This window comes from Pocillopora verrucosa, chromosome 11 (assembly GCF_036669915.1).
Source record: "Pocillopora verrucosa isolate sample1 chromosome 11, ASM3666991v2, whole genome shotgun sequence".
In the NCBI taxonomy this organism is placed as follows: domain Eukaryota; kingdom Metazoa; phylum Cnidaria; class Anthozoa; order Scleractinia; family Pocilloporidae; genus Pocillopora; species Pocillopora verrucosa.
The window spans coordinates 6,898,362-6,923,255 of record NC_089322.1 but is presented as its reverse complement, the minus strand read 5'-3'; the positions used below and the strand labels follow the sequence as shown (position 1 = coordinate 6,923,255).

Genomic DNA, 24,894 nt, shown 5'->3' with positions numbered 1-24,894 from the left:
GTGCTTTCTTTAAATCTTTCAAAGTTAACTCGGTTTCTCCTCTTTCTCCATTGTGGCCTTGATCTGTTTTCTTCTCGAACTGATCTTTTCCAACGACATACGAATTTCCACTTTCCTTCACGATCAAGAAGCAACTGTTGACGTTGTGGTCATTCCAATGTTTTGAGGATCCAAACAATTTCTCTTCAGAAGGAGTGTCAAACAGACCTCCGGTTATTTTCTTGTCATGTTTTGACTTGAGCAGCTTTCGATATAGACGAGCCATAGTTTACTTTGTTTCCCCGTCTGGTCTGAGTGAAACTGATACAGAAGCTCACACACATAGCGCCTATATGATGTTTTGCGGCAGATTCTAAAGACATTTCCGCCATGGATATGACAACGTGTACTTGCAAATCTTAATGACATATGCACGTGAAATGTTTGTAAGATTTGGCTGTCTCTGACATGGCGAGGAAGGCACACCCTTCTTGCATTTCGTGCCAATTCCTTCTCGTTCAAAGTTTTCGCTATTTCTCGAGAAACAAAAAATATGTAATTATGAGATAATCATGCACATTTGGTATTCAAATGACAGCGGTTCTAAGGATGAGCCTTTTCTGGGACATGATAGGTGTGAATGACGTTTTGGCAAACCAAGCGGAAGTTAAGATTTCCGGTCAGTGTGTCAAAACAGTGATTAGAACATTGTAACTGTAATCGAAAACATAATTTTCAAGTTTACCCATATATCATTACCTCGTTAAAGAATCAAGACAATTTGGTTTGATCAACCGAGTTGGTAATGTAAATTGGCCACCTTGAAGAATTTTGAAATTTGACGTTTTGAGCGTCAGCTTTTTGCCAGGGCAAATAAAAAAGGGCTAACACTCGAAACGCCAGCTTTAAAGAATCTTTACGGAGGCCAGTTCACATTATCAACTCAGCTAATAAGCTAATTATCTTGCAATACTCCCTCCCCTCCCTCCCCCTCCCGTCCTTCCCCCTCCCCCCACCAACGCAACATCACAGTTTCCAATAACCCTCTTTATTTATTATAGAATCAATTGTTATCCTGATGTTTTCCTGACTTTACACCATTATTTTTCTTAACTGAATTAAGATTTTGTCGTGAGTTGGATATATTCGACCAACCTTAATAATTTTACAAATTTCTTTCACCTAATGCAAGCTTATTGAAAAAACAACAAAATCACAGAAACAAAATAAAACCAAACAACAACAACAAAAAACCAAAAAGAAGGAAACGAAATTAAGTGATCAAAACAAATTGATTTAAACTGTGATATATTAACCTCAGGGAGTTACGGTTAACATTTTCGGACAGAATTTTGGAAAAGAAATTTTTCCATGAACATACGTTTTCGAGCCAAACAAAAGGGTGCGCCACTCCATTTCCTCTAGGTTCTTGGTGTGTGACAAGTCTCTTCAATTGCCAATTATGCTAGCAGCCACCTGTATCGAAGTTATGGCAAGCACGTACCAGATCAAAATTGTTTCTTTCTAAAGATCGACCAAATATAACACAGAACATTAAACTTAAAAAAACTACTTGAGTCAAAAGGATAAAAAGAATTTAATTTCACAGCAGTAAAGTTGTTAATTTAGTTGGCAAGTTACGCCCCCGTAGGCCTTCCTGTCCTTTTGCTATACGGACTATAGTTACAGTTTTTCTGCGCTCATAAATCTGGTTGCATCTTTGTCACCGAATTAGCCAAAGTAAACAAGTCTTTGCCTTTCTTGCTTTTCTATCAACGATTAATCGACGTAAGTTAACCTCAATTCGCCTTGAACTGCTATAAAGATCAGTTGTGAATAAAAATTAATTACAAATTACTTTAATTGTCTCTGGGAGGATTGTTTGTTTGCTAATCCTTTGTAAAGATCTTGCGTTTTCTGTCAAAAAATATTAGCAAACGTGGTCCCTCGATGCATAATTTGGTCATCGAGTTTACTTAATCATCTTATGCCGATATAATGGAAACGATTCGGAGCAGATAAAAAGGATATAAAGCTTATCTTTCCACAAATAGAATGACTTCGACTTCAAGGCAGAGAACGGTGTTTGTTGCACTCAATCAGAAAATTTTTATACACAGCAAAACAAAAATCTAGACAACAACATCAGGAACAGAAAAACACAAAAGTATTTACCTCTATATCCATCGCTCATCTTAGATATTTATTAAAAATAATTGTTTTGGTTCCTTTTTGTTTTTTTTATACTTCCCCTGGCAGAACCATTGCAAGAAAAACATAGAAACTCGGTTAACTATTTTGTAGCCCAGTAAACCGCACAATTTTCTAAGGCAACTATTACATTTCTAAGTGTCCAGAATCAATTTTGAGAAAATCAAAGGTATACAAAGGTTTAAAAATGTCTTCCCACAACTCCAGCGCGATTTCTTCATCCAGGTCGAGCGAAGCTAGGGAGGCCTCGAACTTTTGGAACCCAGGTGGACGTCTTCTCTTTAAATCTTCCAATGTCAGCACGGCTTGACTGTCATCTCCACTGCGTTTCCAATTTGTCCTTAAGTCTCTATCTTCTTGACATTCTTCTTTTTCAACCAGGTATGAATTTCCGCCTTCTTCAACGACGATAAAACGGCCATTGGTCTTGTGGACAGAGGACTGCTTGTTGAAACCATTCCGCTTTTGTGAGGGTCCGAGAAATTCTTGGTCAGAAGCAATGGTGCGCATCCCGCCAGTCATATTCTCTTTATTTTTTGATTTGAATAACTTTCTGAGAAGACGAGACATCGTACGTTAGGTTCTTGTTTGTTCCCGAACGTTCAGTGCGAAAATGATTGCAAATGCCCATGTATCTAGAGGTAATTTTATCACGTGTATAATAAATGACTTTTTCCAACGAACTTTCCGCAAATGAAATACAACGTCAAGAAAAACGTGACCACGAAGACTTTTTATTGGTGCACTGAAAAAATAAAACCATCAAATTGCAAGCTCTTTTAGCCAATCACGATTTTAGACCGGCGAAAAATATCCCGATCACAGAACCACTAGATTACCAGCAGTCTAACTGTTTTGGTTATTTTTGTATTTTCTTTCCTTTTCCTTCGTTCAGAAGCTCACGCACATAGTGCCTTTATAATGTTTTGCAGCAGATTCTAAGAACGTTTCCGCCATTGATATGACAACGTGTGCTTGCAAATCTTAATGACATCTGCACATGAAATGTTTGTAAAATTTGTCTGTCTCTGACATGGCGAGGAAGGCACACCCTTCCTGCATTTCGTGCTCTATAGATCATTACCTCATTAAAGAATCAAGATAATTTGGTTTTATCCACTGAGTTAAGAGTGCAATTTGTCTACCTTGAAGAATTTTTAATGTTGACGTTTTGAGCGTTAGCCCTCTGCCAGGGCAAATAACAACCAGGGCAAATAACCTACATCAGAAAATATTTGATTAAAAGAAATAGACATTCAAAACAAAAATCTAGGCAACAACATCAGGAACTGAAAAATACAAAAGTATTTATCCCTATATCCATCGCTTATCTTAGGTATTTATTAAAAATAATAAATACTAGACATCGTACGTTAGGTTTTTGTTTGTTCCCGAACGTTCAGCGCGAAAATGATTGCAAATGCCCATGTATCCTGAGATAATTTTATCACGTGTTTATGAAATGACGTTTTCCAACGAACTTTCCGCAAATGAAATGCAAAGTCAAGAAAACGTGACCACGAAGACTTTTTATTGGGGCACTGAAAAAATGAAACCATCAAATTGCAAGCTCTTCTAGCCAATCACGATTTTAGACCGATGAAAAATATCCCGATCACGGAACCACTAGATTACCAGCAGTCTGAATGTTTTGGTCTTTTTGTATTTTCGTTCCTTTTAATTGGTTTATTTTTACTAATTAAATTTATTTCTTTATTCCTTTTCTGCTCTCTCGAGTTCCTTGAAACGAAAAGCGAATGCACACCGAGATATGATGAGAACTGACCCATGCAGGACAATCCTTATCTCATGTTTTGTTTTGTACTTATCGTTCTCGAGAATACCGTACTGTCATAAGGAATGTTTTGTTATTTGAAAATCTGATGTATTCAAAACTTTATCACAAAATGTTGCAAAAAAACAATGTATTGAAAAAAAATTGTCATGAGGCTAAGAACCACCACTGGACAACAAACATGAACTTAGACCACGGAGCAACCCATTTAGACCTCGGAACAATCAAGGCGCAAGGATCTCTTGATAAACGTGGTCCCATGAAAGGATCTTAACGGTATCATGAACAGTAAGAGACGAACGCGAATGTTTTTTTTTTTTTTTTTTTCGTTTCTCACAAATAGGTCATATTTCCGTCGGCACTATTATTTTCATTTTTCCGCGGGGTCCTGATCCTGTTGTACGCACGAATCTAAGAAAAAATTCATTCGTCAAGTTTTTGTTAAAATAGTATTTAATGCGTCCCGTATTTAAAAGGAACACTTCAAATCTTCAAATCAAATTTGGCTAAATTGCACGACTGATTTGGAATACGTGCTTTTATCAAGGGGAAAGCTATTTCAGATATCCTTAATTTAAAATGGAAGAACCCTAAAAGATCGGCACAATATATTACTAGGGATACTAATGATTACCACCTAAAGTTGAAAAATGCACGTGTATTGGAAGAGAAAATTTTTGTAGGCATTGCTTGGTCACGGGTTTGAATCGATTTTGACTATAATGATCACGTTTTGCAGGTTGCGGTTCACGCCATTTAAGTCGCCGGTTTTCGAGAGTATTCGTTGGTATTATTACGTGGTTGTTGTAATGGTAATAACGAAACCAATATGTACAAATAGAGTTACCGAGACAACCGTCCGCCAATTCGAAAAAATATTTATGTATGGAGTGAATGAGTTGCGTACAGATACTTAATTAATGAAGGACCAAGACGTCAGGGATGGTTGAGAGATTAACGCCATTACCAGATAACCACGCTAAAGAAAGGTTTCCGTAAGAAAGGTATGATTAACACTCAGATAATCAATGGACTGAATTTCGCACCTCTTTTCTGCCTGATAGGTCGAAATTCCGGTCAAACCTTCGCAGAAAGCGCAATTTTAACGGGGACATGCATCTACGTACGGTTGGAAAAAATCGATTTACTGAGACAAACTCATCCAAGTTCGAAAAATATTTATGTTTGGAATGAATTGTTTGCAGACTTACTGACAGACAAAGACGTCAGCCTTAGATTTCTGAATTTGAATACAAGAACAATGTTGTTTGGCTAACAAGACTATGAATGATATTGAAAAACAAGCTGAAGAAATAACAATGAATTAAAAATTTTTCCAAACTCTGAAACTCACCCTCCCAAATGATTAGTCCTTAATTAGTGCGGTTATCCATTAACGAGTTATTTGCTTAATTATGTGTTAATTTCATAGTACACGTCTTTATATTTCTTTAAATTTTTGCACGAAAGCAAACCATTTTAACCACACTAAATATACTTGCCTAATATCGAGTTTTCAACTTACATAATTACATCTCTAAGAATTTAGGGTCCGTTTGCAGCAAATCAAACGTGTACAAAGGCTTGAAAATATCTTCCCATAACATTAAAGCCACTTCTTCATTCAGCATTTGGGAATCAACTGTCTCCTGAAATTTTTTAAACCCGGGAGGATTTTTCTGCTTTAGATCTGCCAATGTCATCTTTTTCTGGATTTGGCAGTTTCCCTGATGCACTTTTTCGGTTAGCACCCGTCCCACATCACTCATCTTGTGTTCTTGTTCTTCACCATCGGATGAAAACCTCACTCTCTTTCTGACCATGGTGAAGCTCTGTCGGCGTAAATAGCTTGACGGTTGGTTGGATTTCAATTTTTCTCCCGTGCTCGGCTGCTTGGTACGGTCATTTGATTTGGTAATCTTTTTGAGGAAAAGAGACATCATTTAGCCCGATGTTGTCTTCCGCTTGGAGTCGAGAAGGCCAGAATTTGTGGAAAACAAATGCAATGAATCGTGTTGCTTGAACTATTTATAATGCTTGCGCACGTGATCTGACGCGAATAGCATCACGTGACTCTTAAGTGAGACGCATGGTCAACTTCAATCTTCCCTCTCGAGTGAAGAAGCGAGAGGACCCTGAGAACGAGGTTGATGCACCGCCGATGAAGGCTGGTTAGTAGCCTGCCATTTTCACCTCCGTAAGTGCTAACGAAAAATCGTACAGTTGATGATATGCCATCGAAAATATTTGTTTGACAGCCAATCACTAGGCTGGGTACTAGATTAGCCAATTACTTGTTTTGAGTGGAATGGAATGAGTATAATTTACCAGTAACGGGTTCATACGTACGCCGGACTCGATTTCATTTTCAGTTCCTGCGCACTTCGTAGAAAGCCTGAACACGTTTTGGAAGATTATTTCTCAATCTTACGCGTGACGTGACGAAACAAAATGACGTCCACGATATATTAGCCGCTAGGAGAGAAAATATTTGTTTGAAGTCATGACGTTTAGCGTAGTTTGTACTCTTATCGACACGTCATCACGTCATCACGTGGTCAAAATGATGTGGACTCACGAGGCGAAGCTGAGTGAAAATCGGTTATCCCCAGCTTTACGTGCAATTTCACCCTTCGTATCTCGAACCTCCCGCTAACTCGAAGCAATTTTTATTTTCCTTCGGATCATTTATTGTGGCAACAGGTGACAAATCAGAAAAAAACAGTTTACTGCAGTCCAAAACATTTACGTTGTGTCACGATTTCTGCAGTAATTTAATGTTCCATTTTCACTCGACTTCTCTAGAATTAAATTTGATTAAAAAGTATATTGCACGAATAGAAAAACAGCAAACACCGTTTTCCCTTGTTTTCGGTCCTTTGTTTTCAACTCGCAAGGCCTCCAACATTTTTCGATTTCCCTTGAAGGTTCGAGTTATCAGTCGCTAAAATCCCCGTCCACAATCATCGACTTAAAAAGGCTTCTATTTCCTTAATGATTACACTAGTTTCCGCTAAGCACGTGGTATTCTGCTTTTGATCTCGCTTGACAACAGTTTCAAGATTGGCATGCGCAGAAGGGTTGGCACCAAGTTTGTTTAGACTCCCAAACAAGTCCAAAGGACCTTGGGATGCTGGTAATTTTGACAGTCCTTTTAGAACATCGTACGCAAACTTGCTATAGTGGGCAGTTGAAGAGATGATAAGGGGTCGATGAGGATTTGCAAAGCGATCCGCTACGTCTTTAGCCACTGCTGTGTGAGGATCAAAGATGTAGTTACTTTCTTCATAGGTCGATTTTATCACATCCAGACACCTCTTTTCTGTAGTCCAATCCGCTTTAAATACAGTTGACAAGTGGCTCCAAAGATCACCAGAAATCTGAAAGAAACGAAGAATATCAAAGATCTTAAGAACAAAGGTTTCCATGCAACAAAACTTGTGCTGCAAGCTGCCACCGTTTTGGTGATTGCGAGCAGGAAGAAAATATTTTGGCAACTCAGTTTACATTTGAGTCGTTAATCAGGCGGTTTGTGTTCGGCGGTCAGCGGTCACGTAGCAGGCTCGAACGTTTGAATTGCTAAGCGGAATAAAGGTCCAAAGTTAAAGTGGAAGAAATATGTGCAAACAGATTTATTATAATACTCCGCCGCCCTCCTTTATAAAAAATTGGTGGTCGGATTATTTAGTCTTCAGACATTCCATTTAACTTAAAAGAGCAACAAAAGTTATTGATGTGACTCAAAATTTTATCTCTGACGACCATTTCCTGATTTTAGGTTCGCAGAGGTTTATTTCATTCAATAAGCTAAAACTTCACATCTTTCTTTTGAAAAGTGTTCCGCCAAGCTCAGTAGCATCTTTCGTGCTCTTCCCAATTTGAATTTTCATCTATCGCATTTATCACTTCCTCGGAAACATCGACCAAATGCAGGGCAGCCATTTTGAAATCATCTCGCACGAGGTGAATACAGCAAGATATGACACGGTGCTTGACCAGTTAGAGCGTGCGCATCCTCAATCATCGGAGCAATTATACTAATATATATTTAACATTTTGATTTGCTCTCATTACAATTCGATGTTTCACGTTCCCTGGCAATAATATATACCTTGACGAGCAACCAAACAAACAATGGAGGGAAGGTGAGGTTGGGGAAGATAGAATGAACTGAAGTAGTTCTGAAAGTAAACTTGGCGTTTTAGTTCGTTTTCAGATCTTTTACGGTAGCTGTTGGCTTCCCAAGATCTTCGCTTTACTTATTCATTCATTCACATAGTATTTTATTTTTATTTCCATTTCCTATTCACAATACTAATTCTGCTAACATGGCAATTTGTGTCAATACATAACTTGCAATACTACATCAAATAACGCTATTCGTTATCTTATCGAAATTTTGAAACAAATTTTTTTAAAATATAAATATTTGTATCAGTCATCGTGTGGAGTTCAAAAGCGTCAAGGGAAGTTCAATGAAGAGGACATAAGGTCTGTTTTCGTAAAATGTGGCAAAAATTAGTCTCCAGGGTAACGAGAAGTGACGTCATACGTACAATGCGGCTGATCATGTTTACACCGAATTACAGTAACGTCATAGAAAAGAAACGCCTTCTTTTTCCTTTTATTTTTTCAATTTTATAATCGCTGAAAATCTTGAATCAACATATGATACTCTCTAGAGGTTAAAAATAATTTTTCGGCGAAAATTCTGAGTAAACTGTTCGGCTGCTGAACAAAACGTCACATTACCTTAACATCTATTCAAAGCAATCTTTTCCTCCTTGAAAACTGCTTCGCAACGGTTTGAAAATATCCTCCCACAGCTGTAAGGCAACCTCTTCCTCTAAGTCCTGCGATCCAAGAGCAATTTCGAATTCTTTAAACCCTGAAGGACGTCTCTTTCTTAATTCCATCAGTGTTTCCTTCCTCTCAGCTGGAGGGTTTTTGTCCACGGGCGTCATCAAACCGCGTTCTGACTTCTCTTTGAGCTGAAGACTACCTTCATCTGAGCTACTTGTTCCAGCAGTGATTGATTTTCCTTCAGCTTTGAAAATGATGACATTTTCGCTTAGGTCGTAGCAAGGAAGTCGCCTGCCAAGACCACGGGTGAATTCTGTCGAAATGGTCACTTCGTTTGGGCGAGGAATAATCAACATGTCTCTCCTCCAGTTCTTACGATCGCTTGATTTGAACAATTTTGGCAGAAATTTGGACATCTTAAAGTAGCTGCTGTTTCTGATCTAGCGATGGCAAAGACTCAAGTGTACGTGTAATAGAAAAACAAGCTTTTATAAAGCAAAACGAGCATGTGTAGATGCACGTGCCAGCGATGGTTACACAACTCATAAAGACGGTTACGAATCGACATTGAAGACGCTTTTTAGCACATGCACATGGGGGAAAACGCTTTTAAAGACCAATGTGACACGTGCTGAAAAGCCTGCAAGTAAAGTGTATCGATTACATAACTATCTAGTACAAAATATTAACAAACTGAGAGAAATGGAAAGGCTTTATACAAGGATTTCCAGCCCTGAGAAAGGCCGTGACAACACACGTTTTAAAATACGATATTTTTTCATGTGTGTTTGATATCGCCAATCAGCTGCTGACACGTCACTCGCCTTTCGTGCCACTTGGTCTAGTTAATGAATGAACGGCAAAACCTTCACCATTCTTATCCATCGTTGTATGTCGAAATTTTCTCCGATTATGGCTGCTAAAACACTGAAAAATCCGTATCGCTTACAGACATTGACATTCACACTTCCCTTGAAGGGAAAGAAGACCGAAATATGAAAGAAAAACCGAAAGTTATGTAATTAGTGGCTTTGGTGATGGCATTTCTCGCGGCTGAGAAAGAAAATCGACAAACGGAAGATTTGCCACAAGTCGATTTTTGTCGTGTACCTTAAGGAATTCTTTTGTCGGTAAGGAAAAAAATAAATAAATGGAAATTTTGTTTATTGAAAATTACTCCCATACGTTGTTGTTTTTATAGCGATTCAACGCCTTTTTTCATCTTGAGTCTTAATGCTAACGCTCTCCACTGTTTTTATTCGGAGACTGTCGATCCTTTTACCGATTTTTCTCGTCAGCTAAGGGCTATTATTGTGTTTAGATAATAAACAAAAGAATACATGCTTTCTTTTAGATGAAGAGTTTCTCTTCTCGTGTCAACTCGACATCTCACTCGTTCGCTACACTCACATACATACATATATACATAACTTTATTTAGCAAAGCAGGTCAGGAATACGCAACATACAAGCTGATGTGGACCCACTATAAGTATAAATTAATGTAAAATCAAATTACTTATTATAATATAAATAAGTATCTATTTATTAAATATATATATACATATCATATAAACAATCAATACCAATAATAATAATCAGAGATTTTGTTGTAAATTTAAGAGCTTCCTTTCTCAAACTTAACATTCTTAATATCACGTTTTGACAATTTCAGTCGATTTTTTAAAAGCTCGATCGCTGCACTCACTCGTGAGCTATCGTGTTAAAAAAACTAGAAGAGAAATTCCATATCTACGCGCGCCCATGTATTATTCTCTATTTATTGGTTTTTGTCCGAGACACGGCATCAGGTTGTGACCTTATGCAAGCTGCTACAGATGTTGTATAAAACAGACATGATCCACGCGAAAGTCAAACTTATATGGATAGCCGCGCGGACTAGGGCTAGGAGGGGGATTGGTTTCTACATTGCATAAACCCCTCCCAATCCTTTGATTGGAAATGTCCATGATGACTCTCCTCGGAAATACTAAAAAAAAATGATCGTTATGATGAATTTACTCTAGTCACATACCTGAAAATGCTTATTTTCATCCAACGACTTCATCAACCCAGACACTTCTCGTCCAGTAACATGATAAAGTAATCTTTCCAAGTTGGACGACTTGAGAATGTCGATAGATGGAGAAAGGGTCTGTTGAATCCTTCGTTTACTCATGTCGTAAGAACCAGAGTGAAAGAAGTCTGTAAGAATGTTATTTTCGTTGGAAGCGCAGATCAGATTATTGAGAGGTATTCCCATTTCCTGCACACAATAAAGAGAAACATTTATGCCTTGAATTCTAGGAGACTTTCCTCTTTCTAATCTCACAAAACAGTTCAAATCATCATTTTCATTTTCCTATTCAATGGCAAAGATAATTGTTGTGTGGTTTCTGAAGTGTGCTTCTTATTTACTAACCTTTGCATAGTAGGCAGCCAGAATATTGCCAAAGTTTCCTGTTGGTACACACAAATCTGCCTCCTCGCCCATGGAGATAACTCCAGATTGAACAAGATCCAAATATGCCGAGGCATGATAAACAACTTGTGGTAATAATCTTCCCCAGTTTATAGAGTTCGCCGCACTCAGTTGTACACCATACGACTCTGCTAGTTTCTTGCTAAACGACATATTGTTAAAGATTGTCTTAATTGCAGTTTGGCAGAAGTCGAAGTCGCTTTTCACTCCGATCACGCGCATATTTTGACCATCAGACGAAACCATCAGCGCCTTTTGGATCGAACTGACACCTTCCTCTGGGTAGAGAATGAGGACATCAGTATCAAAGTTCTCTTTAAAACCCTCCAGCACCGCGCTACCCGTGTCTCCTGATGTGGCAACGAGAATGAGACGTTTAAGATCCTCATCAGAGGAACACGTTCGAGAGATAGCTTCGCTAAAAAACTGCGGTGTCAACTGCAAAGCCATGTCCTTAAAAGAGGCGGTAGGTCCATGGAATAGTTCTTGTAGATAGAACTGCTCGTTAAGTTTGACAACTGGGGCAACTCCTTCGTGTTGGAAATTACTGGAGTAAGCCTTGTAAACCATTTGGCGCAAACTTGACGGATGAAGTTCGCTTGGTGAAATCCATGTTTCTAGAATTCGCAAAGCTCTGTCTTGGTAGCTACAGTCTACAAGCCTTTCCCATTGACCTATAAAGCGGAAAGAAATCGAGAAATAATTGACTTTTCGTCTTGATACGATTGATCGTCGACATAATAATGGGATAGTGTTCACTTTCTCTCTTAGTATTATTATAAGTATTAAGCATTTTTCGATTGACTGTCGATCAAACGATCGAATTCCTTGAAGCGCGGGAAAACGTGGGTGACCAAGTTGGGACTGACTTTTCAGTTTTGAATCTGATTAGTTGTAAGGATAGCGCGAGTTTTGTTGACAAATCAAACGGCGATGTAAAACAAACTTAAGGAATGCTGCCTAACTTTCAATTAAAAATTACTGAATGATCTCACCTTCAGTAAAGTGTGGTATCTTTTTCTTGGGTACGTATAGTCCTCCGTCGGGCGCCAGTCCTTCTAACACCACTCGTAAAAATCCTGGACTGTCACCAGTGTCAGAGTGTTCCTGTCTTGTGCTTGTAAATCCCTGATCGATGCTTAACTCTGCCAAACTTGTCCGAACTTTGCTGGCAATTTCTTCGATGGAGTCTCCATTGGCACAGATGACACGAACGTCATAGCTAGATTCGTAAAACTGTTTACGATACTGAAGAATTTCATTCATACTAATACCTAAAAAGACAAAGATTGGACATCATAAAACACAAATATTTGAGAACAGTTGTTATTTATTGCCTACAGGGAGGGGAGGGTAGTTGGGATCACATAGCTTTCAGGGGGAATGAAGGGGAATCAGTTGTCGCTAACAGAGTATAATGGAAGGACCATGAAAGAGGAAGGGGGGAGGGAGGGTGTGTAATAATATGACAGAGCCCTTTCTTCTGGGGCATCAGGTAAATTTTGTTGTGACAAAATCAAAATCCTCCAAACCTCCCTTCCCCCCCTCCCCCCCTGCCCTTCCCCTCTCCTCTGGCAGCAAATAATGACCAGTCCCAAAAATTTACATCTGATTTCTTTTCTAAAATCTTTATATAACAGTTATTTAAAAGAACTTGCCACTATTGACCTGATAAACATTTCAGTCAACCCACCCACCCTGTGATCAAAGCATCAATTCTCTACACTGTCTACCACACATCCATTATAACTTTCACTCCAAGAATTTAACACTAAATTACACACTACCCCCGAATTGAATTCATCTGTTACCTTCATTCTGTCCAACAATCCTGTTTACTTTCATAGCAGCCAGACGATTCAATATCTCTTCATCTGCCACATCTAAGTACACAACAGTCCCAAGTGATCTGGTGTGATCCATGGCTGTTGCATGCATTGGATTGGACCCACTCAAAGACACAACAGCATTGTTGGGAAAGAACTGCAACAATGCTTGCCCCTCTGCTTCAACAAAACCATCAGAGCCCACTTGAGACAACTAGATGTCAAAAAAGTTTAAAATTCAATTTACACCCAAGAACAAGCATACTTTTCGAGAAAATGACAATTTGTTTTATGCTTTTATACTTGTGAATACCAACAACAAAACATGGCCCTACAGTGCTCCAAGTTCAAATGTTATTTAATTTATTTCTGTGGTGGATATTCTTCACAGCTGCAAGATATAATTTACCTTTTCTGCAACTGTCATTCCCCACACCTTCTCCAAGACATCATCATCAATATCAAGAACTTCCCTCTGCAAATGTCTCCCAAGGATTCTTCCAACAGAAGTTTTTCCTGCACCAGGACTTCCCATAAGAATAATATTGTCACCCTTGTGAAGTAACAGTGAAAATTGAAAATGGTTGTTTATTAGAAGCATCAAGTCAGTCTAACATATCCTGAGGGCAGTTAGGAGGAAAGTATAAGATGACAGGAAATTACTATGTGAGGCATGACACTGAGAAAGGACAGGCTTCACTTTTGCTAAGTGCCAAGATGCTGGTGCTGAGTTGTATGCAGTGTTAATTTGTATTGGGTAAGCTGGATTATACAAACAATTTGTTTGGTACTCAAGATCTATTGGAGGACTGATGCACAGATGATATCATCATGTTGCAGTGCATTTGTTCAAGAACAGATCACAACAGATGTCAAAAAGTGGTAACACTCAGTGACACACTCTTTTGTATGCCACTTTTTTGTTCTTACCACATTTTGACATCATATGGGATCTGCTATTGAACTGGTGTACCACAACATGGAATCTATATGTTGATTATCCAATAGAAGAGTTCTGGTGAAGTCTGATAAGCCCAGTACAATAGTTTTTTACTGCTAAAGCAACATCCTTGATACAACGGATCATGTGTACTCTAGGTGGCCTCGGTCGACATATCGGCCGACAGTCGACTATCGACCGTTAGTCGGTCGATAGTCGGTCGATAGTCGACTGATAGTCGACCGATAGTCGACCGATATATCGACCGACTGACGGCCGATGCATCGGCCGATATGTAGCGATTAACTGCCAGTGAAGTATCGGTCAAGTATCGGCCAAGTATCGGCCAAGTTTCGGCCAAGTATCGGCCAAGTATCGGTCAAGTATCGGCCAAGTATCGGTCAAGTATCGGTCAAGCATCGGTCAAGTATCGGTTAAGTATCGGTCAAATATCGGTCGACTATCAACCGATAGTCGGTTGACTGTCGACCGACAGTCGGTCGACAAGTACCTTGACAGTCGACCGATATATCGGCCGATGTATCGGCCCACATGTCGACCGAGGCAACCTACAGTACATATGATCCGATACAACAACAACCAAAACATCCAAACTAATTACTATTCTACTTTATCTTATATCCAGACGTTTAGCTTTTCTGGATGAAAAAACCTTAGTTAAGATACAGTAGAATACTACTTCATCCATCCATCCCCTCCAGCCTCACTAATTAAGAAAACACCAGCCTCCCAGCCCTACTCCCCCTGCCCCCTGCCTCCCCCCTCCGTTAAACAGGAAAAAAAAACATAAACAAAGAGAGAGTCATGGACAAAGTATTGAGCGATTTTTTTTACCTTTGTCCTTCCGTCTTGCAGGGATCTTTTCTGTAAATTTACAAGATATTTCCATCTATTCTTTTCGAAGCAGCACATTGAGTGATTTTCTCGATTCCTGCTTGTAAAACAACCATTTGAAGAAAGAGCGCGTTCAAGTAGTCTATGTAAACCCATTCGTCGAAGACAAAAATCGTTCGCTCGGCACTTCATTCTGTGGAACATTTTGCTGATGGGGAATAAAATCTTAGAGTTAAATCTTGCTATAACGCATCGAAAAAGTGAAAATCAAGTCACTCAAGAGTCACGCGAACGTAACAGCTCACATCGTGTGGCCACGTGGAGAGGTTATATAATCAGTCGAGAGTAGTCTGGAATTCAGGGGTATATTTCATGCAAATTACAAACATAACAGCTTGGTTTCGTGCCGCTGGTTGTTAGCGGTCGCAATGATTTGCACATGGCTTCGAACCTTCGATCGGGTTAAAGACAAAGTCTGCTGAAACTTTGAAAATCGTTTATGATGCTCTTATCCTGGGTGCTAAAGCTGATGTTCGCGAAATCTTTGTCTCATCGGGATCAAGAAAAGTAGAATGCCGTCATCTAAGAAAGACTTGAGGCAAGCCTAATAATTTCATAATGATAGTTAGCTGTTGGATACGATGTTTTTGTTCAGCTGTAGATGTATAGAGTTTACCGAGTTCATGGAAGTACAACAATCATTGAGATCGGGGGTAAACCCGCTTATCCCAGAATTCTGGCGTAAATTGAGTGCGATATGCATGTAATCCGGCAGTCAGTTTGTTTGTTCATTACCTCTGCATCATTTTGGATCAATTCGTTGATAATGTTTACTACTTAAATAACGAATATGATGATTGTGATTGCTATAGAGGAAATTTATGGCTGTATCATGACTGGTATAGTTTATAGAATGGAGGATCTTTTCTGTACATTTTAATGTTACCTACTGCTTTATTTTTTACTCCTTGAAGCATGCATACAAACAAGGTAGGCCTCACTGGCCTTGCCTGGGATTTTTTATTAACTTACTTACTGCCCCTTCCCCCCCCCCTACTTCCACTTCCTCCCCCTCCACCTTTTTCTCTTTCCCCCTCCTTCTCTATCCTTCTCCTTCCCTCTCTCTCCTTCCCCCTGTTCCCTCTCCTTCTCCTCCCTGCCCCCTTTCCCCTCCTTTCCTGTCTTTCCCTGTCCTTTGTAATTCCCTGTCCTTCTTCATAATTCCCTGTCCTTCCCCCTCATTTTCCATCCTTTCCCCTCCATCCCCTTCCTTCCATGTCCTTCCCCCTCCCTCCTCCTCCTTCCCCTCATTTCCTCTCCTTACCTTCCCTTCCCTGCTCCCTTCCCCCAACTCTGTTCTTTCTCCTCTTTCCCCTCCTTCCCCCTCCTTCCAACTCCTCCCTACCCCCCTTCTTCCTTCCCTCTTTCTTTCTTGTCATCCCCCTCCTTCCCCTTGTTCCCATTCCTTCCCCTCCCTGCCCCTTGCCCTCATTTTCTGTCCTTCCCCCTCCTTCCCCTCCTTTCCCCTCCTTTCCCCTCCTTCCCCCTCCTTCCCCCTCCTTTCCTTCCTTCTCAGTCCTTCCCCCTTCTCCCTCCTTCCAACATCTTACCACCACCCCTTTCTTCCCTCTCTTATCTTCCTTGTCATCCTCCTCCTTCCTCCTGTCCCCTCCTACCCCTGAGCCATTGGCACAAATTGGTTGAATTTTTGTACTGAGTTGTCCAATCATATTCAAGTTTGGTGATGTTATTCAACAGAACCAAGCTTGGCTTGTAGTTGGTGAGCTGTGGCTTACTGGCCCAATCTATTTTAGTGCAGAAATATTGATTTTATTATTTCAGCTTATTTTCTCTATATTTCGGAAAAAGTTTTAATAATCCCCATCATTTCCCACCTGTAGATCTCGGTGTCCTGTTGGCTTTGAAGCTGTGAATCTAGATGACACCAACAACTGTCCATTGCTGGAAGATGTTGTAACTGATCGTGATAACTCTTCCCTTTGGCTAATGAAAGTACCCTATGATGTAAGTGTCCAATTCCATTTGCTCTGATGAAGTGCTAACACTTGTAACGTCAGCTTTGAAACTCTTAACAGTGGCCAATTTAGTTGATGATACCAAATTACCTTGTTAAACTCTCCCACTGACGCAACACTACAGTTTCTCAGAAACTTATCCCCTTAATTAAAGTATCCAACTTAGTTTTCTATCCCAAAATATGCTCCAATTGAGTGTCATAAAAAGCCAATAACCAAGAGCCAATAGCAAATAAAAACAAAGAAATATATCACAAGGAACCTATGAGAACTGAGGGTGAAAACAGGCCAATTGCCTTTAGTATAGGAAAACACACTTAACCAATACAAGTTGCACTTGGTTTAAGAGTATAATTTGATTGGTTGAGGAAGTAGGACAAGTTATCTGGACCAGTCACAAAGTGAAATCAAGCAAAACTTAAGAAACTCCAGATTATTTGATCTAAGACTGTTGTAATAATGACTGTGAATATATAATATCATACATGTGAACTGTGGATTAATAAATGGAGAGGAGAGAGATCTTTGCAATAATGAACACTATTTAATCTTCAAATCTTAACCTGCAGTTCTCATATATGAAATTCATATTTTCTTCGTCATCACAGGTAACTTAATGACCCAACCTAATTCATTATTTCAAACTAACAAAATGACCAGCTCCCAGTTGGTATATTAGCTCAGTTGGTAAGGCATTGCACCAGTTTCACAGAGGTCATGGGTTCAACTCTTGCATAGCCCTGAATTCTTTTCCAGACCTTATTTTTACTGCTGCTTCAGAAGTGTTCATTACTGCTAAGATTGCTCTCATGTTCATGTTCTAATTAAATAAGCAAATTGGCAAATCAGATAGAGAACAAATCATCAACCAGGCAATGAGAAGCACTTTAGTGTCCTGACTTACTTTTAATTTCTATTTTTAGTTTAACTTGGAAAGTCTAACAGGCCAGACTGTTATTTTAAATGGATCACAACATTTATCTCTTGATGTCACACAGGTATTTACAAGGTCTGCTTGTTCTACTTGATATTCAGAAAATTAAAAATAACTCAGTCTGTTATTTTAGTATTCCAAACACACCAAACACACACTATACTTTATTTCATGCAAATCATTTTGCCATCTCCACCCGCAAATAGCAAAAGCTAGACGAGGCAGGCGGAGAGGAAAGGTTACAGCAGTCATAACAGATAATATAATAATTGTAAAGTAACTAAATAAACTATCTGGATAAATAAGAACTACTAGTTGGTCATGCTAGATTTTGTTTATTGTGTGCCATTTATGTACTGAGATTTACAGTGTGAAGTACTATCATTTGTCTCTGATTGGAAGGGCGATTATTTTCACATTTCTAGCTTTGTACTTCACAGTGTAAATCGGAAAGTGCTTGAACAGTTTTTATTCTCTCATCGAGTGGCATTAAAAAACCTCTCTTCTTTTGCTGCACTCACTCATTCTTTTTTTTTTTATGCATGGCAACTTGTGAATGAAAATTGTTTGTGCACACTCTCCATGATATAATCTCTGTGTCCCTCAAGAGCAAGTGGTTTGACCTCAGAGTTGAGACTATTAAAATGTCAGTCATTTGTACAGACAAAAGCGCTTCTTGGGACATCTCTTACCTGGATGATCAGAGTACATGTACATGATCAACTGCTGATGCTATTGTGGTGATTGTCAGAAAAAGAGGCAGCTCTTAATTATATTCATGGTTGTTCAGTGTAGCAGCTATTATAACACAGCTAGTAAATTTGTCTAATCAAATTCAATTGCACGAGCTTGCTTCATATTCCTATTGTGTACGCTCATGATGTCAGCAAACAAATCCCTTGAGATAAAAAAAATTTTCCATCAGGTTGAAAATGTTATAAAACAATTGGTTCATACGTCAGCTGTGCATTCATCAAGATATGAAGCACTTGGGAAGTTTGGAGAGCACTCTAGAAGCTAGAGTTGCCCATGGCTACACTTCGAGCAACTCTTACGCATCTTTTGTGCTCTCCAAACTTCCTGCGTGCTTCATATCTTGATGGATGCACAGACATATGAACCAATTGTTAATTGTTCTTTGGGGAACTGTTGGATAATAATTGGTCTGTTGTTTGTCTTAAGATTCTTACTCTCTAATAGCGTAGCAAGCAATTTGTATTTTAGGCGATACAGTACTTTCACTTTTGTAGAGTTGCTTTTCTCAACATGCACTGCAAAGTATTCAAAACTGGACAATATTTTTCTTCAAAAATCAACTTTCACCACTGCATGTGATGAGGCACAGACTTGTTAATCCTTTAATTCCCATGAGTGACCAAACAAGAATTTCTCCTTACATTATCAATACAGTATCAAGCATACAAGTGACAAGAATAAAGAAGAAAGCTCAATTACATGTAGGGAACTACAAGTTGATCCAATATCAAATGCTCCAAATTGACATCATAAGTATTCTATGGCAGACAGTAAGGAGAACTGCTAATGAGATCTCGGGAGTGAAAGTGCTAATTACTTGGAAACGAGTCTTAAAAGTACAAATAAGTGAGTACTATGTTTTTACATGTGAAATTTGTGTTTACAGTCTGTATATGCATCCACAGGGCAGAGGGAAAAAAAGATATGAAATGCATTCAAGGGCAGGTAGCACTGCTGAGGTAATTATAACTGTGCCACTTTAAAATTTGTTCCTTCAAGTTGGGAGCAATGGTTTTCTGTTGTTTTTTTTTTTATTATTATTTCAAATGTTTGTTTAATTGTTTTTGTGATTTTTCAGCTGTCTTCTTTTACTGTATTGCTGCCATCTTCCAAACGAAAATCTTTTTGTTCAGGTAACAATGATACTATTTAACCTTTTGCACTCTAATATCAGTTTACATATTCTCCATACTGTTCTGTATGCATTTCTTAAGGTGCTGTTAAGGAGAATTTGTTTAAAAATCAAGCACTTCTTTTGTTGGTGATCATGTCCTTAATTCTCGTGACCGTAATGTTTGATTTAGGGGTAAGATTGTAACGAGAAATTTGAAGCCAGGCACTCTTAGGGGTGAACAGGTTAAATTATCAGACTCCCAAGACAACAAAAAATATTTCTGTCATACTGCCCAATAATAATGGCTCACTTTGCCCCTTCTCTAGTAAAAAAAAGGACTCTATTATACCTAAGAATGACAGTAATGTGTTTAATAGCCTTTTACGACAGTTTCTATTTAAAGTATGGTAGGTTTATGACCTTTGAAATACCACCTGTTTATGGTTTGCCCTAAATTTAAGTTTGACTTTCAATTGCCCCTCCCCCCCCCTTATAAATTTTTGGCTCCCTCCAAGCTTCTCCTCTCGAAAAAATCCCCCCAGTTTGGAAGACATGGAAATATTCAATCTCCCCTTGGAACTATTAGAGTGATATCACTTTTTTTCATTCAATTTGCTGATATTAAGAAACCTTTCTATCTTTAGCTGGTACATTTAGTGGACAGATGAGTGTCATTCAGTCTGTGGTAGTTCCTCCGTCCACGAAACAAGAAGTCCCAGAGTCTTCCAGGCAAAGTTCACCGAGTGAGTAGTTTTGGACTTGATCGCTATTCGGGTACCGTAACTTATTCCTTTCATGCATCACGTTGCTGCTATTTGATCCAAGCTACAATCTTCTTTTTGTTAGTCTATGGTGGTTTTCGCCTCCTAAAACTCTTAAAAGGTCGCCCCAGCTAGATCTTCAATGCTTACCGCTCCTCGAATTAATGCTCCGGCAAATATTCAAAGTAATTTGTCTTCAAAGGGTAGAATTTTATCAAGTTTTTAAAGATTCTTCGGCAATGAGATACACTGTAGTTTGAAGCCTTTCGAAATTCCATCTTATTTTCGAAAGCACATGGAATGAAAGCCTTTGAAACTCGTTCGATATACCTCAGTGTCATTGGAAAGGTACGTCTTTTGGTTTCTGTAGTAAAAGTGATTGTTCATGTTCACAAAATACGTTTATTTTTCATTTAACAGAGAAAGCGAAGCGGACATCAAGCCTCGTTGAAGACGACATGGTATCAAGTTCATCTGCTAAGAAAAAGAAGAATAAAGAACAAAACCACATTACCGAAGAGAGTTTTCTTGAATCACCAAAACATAAAAAAGATAAACGGAAAACTGACGTAGCAGAAACACCAAATGAAGTTAGTGATAAATATCAGAAGCGCGATTCTCCAAAGAAGATAAAGGAGAAGGAGAGACATAAAGTTGATCTAACACAGTCAAGATTTGAACCAAAGGCTGAAAGAACAACAATTGGAGAACAGTGTTTAATACAATCGCCAAAGAAGCGTAAAAGAGAGGTTGTCAAAAAACAGGGAAACAGCGAAGATTCACCATTTACGTCAAATGAAAAATCGCCAAGGAAACGTAAAACAGATGTTGTCGAAATTCAAGGAAACAATGAAGAATCACTACTGATGTCAAATAAGAAAAAAAAGAAACGTAAATCCAGTGATACAGGAAGCCCAGAATCTGCTCTGCTTGAGGAAACTATTCTACGGTCCAAGTCGGATAAAGACAGTTGTTTAGAAGTGAAGAACATGGATTCCATTAAACGCAAAAAGGATAAAAGTGGACATGAATCTGAACCCGAAAAATCGCGGAAGAAAAAGAAACATTCAAAAATGAAAACAGGATGATTTAAGATGACAGCGGTTTGCGAGAAATACTAAAATTAAACTTGTTTCTGTTTGCTTTCAGCAGTTCCTTTTTCTGGGCAAAATTCTTTTGTATCAACTGTGAACAACCATTCCTCTTCAGGTGTTGTTGGAAGGATTATTGGAAAATTAAGGAAAAGTACTGTTCAGTTCTGCCGTTTGATGTTGCCTTAATTAAATATTTTACTTCAATTCGCTTCTTATGCATCTTTTATTTGTTTGTTTTCTGCATCACCAATCTAAATGTTATGAAACTTTCTCTGTCTATGATACTTAAGGAATTCCGGTCACTAAGTTCCAGTTCCCTGAGAAAAAAATTCGAGGTTTTCGTTCTCCAGATGAGTAAAAATTGGCTAATATTGCTGGTGAAAGTCGGGAAACTAGTTGGTTTTGTTTTCCCTCGAGTCTTGGGAAAACAAAACTGACTGTTTCCCTCGGGACCATACATTTAGTGAATAATATTAGTCATCGGCATTTTTTCGTACGGACTTCATGCTGTGGCAAAATATGTTTCAGCCGACAGTGGACTATTTTGAACTCTTTACTCCACGAATCTCAGCTGAGAGGCTTCACAATACATGCAGAAAGTCGTTGTCTAATTCGACTACTGAAACAAACACTTCAAACCTGATGGTCTCTGGAACACATTTCATGCAAGAAACACCGTTCACTCCTTCTCTTACAAGGGCAAAATTCCAATTATCGGTTCAGAAAAAACGAAATTTCTGGTTAATCAGCGCACTCTTTGTGTGTTAAAAAGGAGGCCTTCATAGTCTTCGTTAGGAGGCTTTCTTTTAATTACCTTCATTATAAAAAAATTTTGACAATAGAAAATCTTAAGAAGAAGGAACGTAATGGGAAATGAGTTGTCTTGATGTGACAGCCTCAAGCAGAGAAGACAGTTTCCTCGCGACTTGAAATATCCTCACTTGTCAGCTGGCAATTTCTGGGAATCTTTTGATTATCGCATGTATTCGTAAAGTTTCTTCTCTTCATCTGCCATCGAGGACTTTACTGGATTGTCTTGCCGTGACCGACCTTTGTATGTAACAAATATTTTTTCTCCAGAAAGGTCTCAAATTGTTCTTCATTTTCGAATAAGTTACTTTACCACCAGCACACTCTTTTCAGTGGTGTCGCTGCTAACAATCACCGCCATCAATGTGGACAGACTTCTCGCTTTGACCCTAAATTCATGCGTTGAGGGGTCTCCAGTCCTTGCTTCCCAGATTCCACCGCTTGAGCTACCGAGCCATATGTTGAAAACGAGGCTTAGCCATTGTCAATGGATAGTAAAAGTAAAGTAATTAAAAAGAGCTTGAACGTGACCCAATTTTTTTTCCCTCTTGAAATGTCCTTCTTCCTTTAAGTATTCACCGTTCTTTCAAACCCTTAAAGACAATTTTATACTCCATCTCTTGATAAATATTTATTGTCAAAATACAAAACAAATCCGAGATATTAAATTCATTCAAGATTTGCAGCAAACTTATCAAAATTCAGTCAAAGTTAGACCTGATTACTATCAAAGATAACAATTAACTATACGAATACAGATCAGTTTGGCAAACATATGTCAAAAAATGGTCAAAATAAATATCACTTCGTTTGAAAAAAGAGGAAGCGGAAGGAAGCTAAGTTATTAAAAAAATGATAACAAGAAACCGCATTTAGGCTTAAAGCTCACAATTTTTAACGCATGGTCTATTGATAAGTTTGGTCACCGTCATGCTGAGTAGAGGAAACATGTAGATCTTCAATTTCTAAATACAGATCTATTAAACAGCGAGATAGACTACGTCTTTCATAGATTAATATCGTTGCTAGTTAATTATTGTTTTAATTAAAATGTCGTTCCCCATGTTTGATTATTTTATCTGAAATGTCTAATTTCCTTAGTAGAGTGTGAGTTTCTTTGCAGCTGTGAGGATCAAATGACAAACACACTTCATAGTTTTGAAGTTTTCTGCATCATAAGGTCAGCAGGCTCTGGGAGGATCACTTCATGCTTGGCCAAGGTAAGCCTTCATGCAAAAGAGGTTTTGAAAACTACCTTAAACGTTCCACTTATCCCTTAGTTTGCAAAAGAGGTGGGTTCCCTATACAGTGAATAATTTAGACCGTAGGAAAAACCTTGACTATGCAGGAGGAGTTGCTAAAGGTCAATACTCGAACAAGGGATGTTGTAAAGAAAGGTGTTTTTGCATTTTGTCTTGTCTCGAGCGTGGGACAAAGAAAAGATTTAGAGTCCCAAAGTAGAATTGCAACTCAGACCTTCGAACTGCAAGCTTTGACGCTCAACAACTGAGTCATGGATACTTTCTGGCGAGCTACAACCATTTGCAAAAATGGAAACTCTTAAGAAACTCTTAACGGTGGCCAGTTTAAGTCACAACTCAGTTGATGAAACCCAACAATCTATTCCTAAATGTAAGAAATAGGCAAAATGATGCTATGATTCGCAAGGATCTTCCGAAGTTAAATATTACTTTTTCACCCTTTTCCTTTTTCTTTTCAATTACAAGTTATGCAAACTAACTTTTTCTCTTAATAGAGCTTTCTTGATCATTTTCTCATGCTACAGATTGACGAAATATATCTGTGTGCCTGGGAGAGTTGGGTCTCTGAAGAGCTTATTAAAACAAGCCTTGACTGATACTGAGGAATTATTGGATAACCTTCCAATTATATCAAATACAAAAGATGTCGAGTTTAAACATAACCAAAGATATAAACTCGACAGATCAAGTCGTCTCTTACAGAAGAAATCTTGAATTTTACCAAATAATTTTCCTTGCAACTTTGAATGTTCTTTCTGCCATGATTGCACTAATAGGAAATTCTATTGTAATTTTGGCTCTTCTGAAAACGACGTCCCTTCATCCACCTTCAAAAGTTTTCCTTGGATCACTTGCTCTTACTGATTTATTTGTTGGCGTCGTTTCACAGCCCTTTTATGTCATGATTCTATTACTCCGCGGTAAAATATGTCTTTATATACAAATCATCGCCGTCATTAGCGCTAATTTGTTTGGAGGGGCATCACTACTTACCGTCACAGCGATCAGCGTGGACAGACTCCTCGCCTTAAAAATGATGTTGAGATACAAGCAAGTGGTAACATCAAGACGCACACGATTCACTGTTGCTATATTTTGGCTTGTGAGTGTTATAATTTCGATTATGCTGGTAGTCAAATTTTTTATCATCCTTCACATTATCTGTACAGTTCTGCTGCTTTGTACGGTAACTTCCACCTTCTGTTACGCAAGAATATATAACATACTTCGTCACCAC

The 24,894-nt window shown here is 38.6% G+C and overlaps 2 protein-coding genes across 3 annotated transcripts; one reads left to right on the top strand and one right to left on the bottom strand.

The window, feature by feature from the left end:
* Positions 1-5,231: 5,231 nt before the first annotated feature.
* LOC131783690 (threonine synthase-like 1) lies at positions 5,232-15,203 on the bottom strand. 2 transcript variants are annotated; one of them, XR_010715723.1, is made up of 8 exons: positions 14,891-15,203; positions 13,505-13,648; positions 13,081-13,309; positions 12,265-12,543; positions 11,210-11,943; positions 10,823-11,053; positions 8,738-9,428; positions 7,300-7,365 (listed from the first exon to the last, which is right to left on the bottom strand). XR_010715723.1 is itself a non-coding variant. In XM_059100452.2 (7 exons), the coding sequence occupies exons 1-7, from the start codon at positions 15,092-15,094 to the stop codon at positions 6,949-6,951; spliced, it is 2,238 nt and encodes a 745-aa protein (XP_058956435.2). In that variant the 5' UTR covers positions 15,095-15,203; the 3' UTR covers positions 5,232-6,948. The 2 variants fall into 2 exon arrangements, 1 of the variants encoding a protein (XP_058956435.2); XM_059100452.2 differs by lacking the exon at positions 8,738-9,428 and having other exon boundaries at positions 5,232-7,365.
* A 259-nt stretch (positions 15,204-15,462) lies between these two features.
* Positions 15,463-21,789, top strand: LOC131783759 (protein FAM133). The gene is made up of 7 exons (XM_059100529.2): positions 15,463-15,488; positions 16,792-16,915; positions 17,850-17,924; positions 19,522-19,575; positions 19,695-19,749; positions 20,375-20,473; positions 20,912-21,789. Exons 1-7 carry the CDS (start codon positions 15,463-15,465, stop codon positions 21,577-21,579), a joined length of 1,101 nt encoding a protein of 366 aa, XP_058956512.2. The 3' UTR covers positions 21,580-21,789.
* Positions 21,790-24,894: the final 3,105 nt, after the last annotated feature.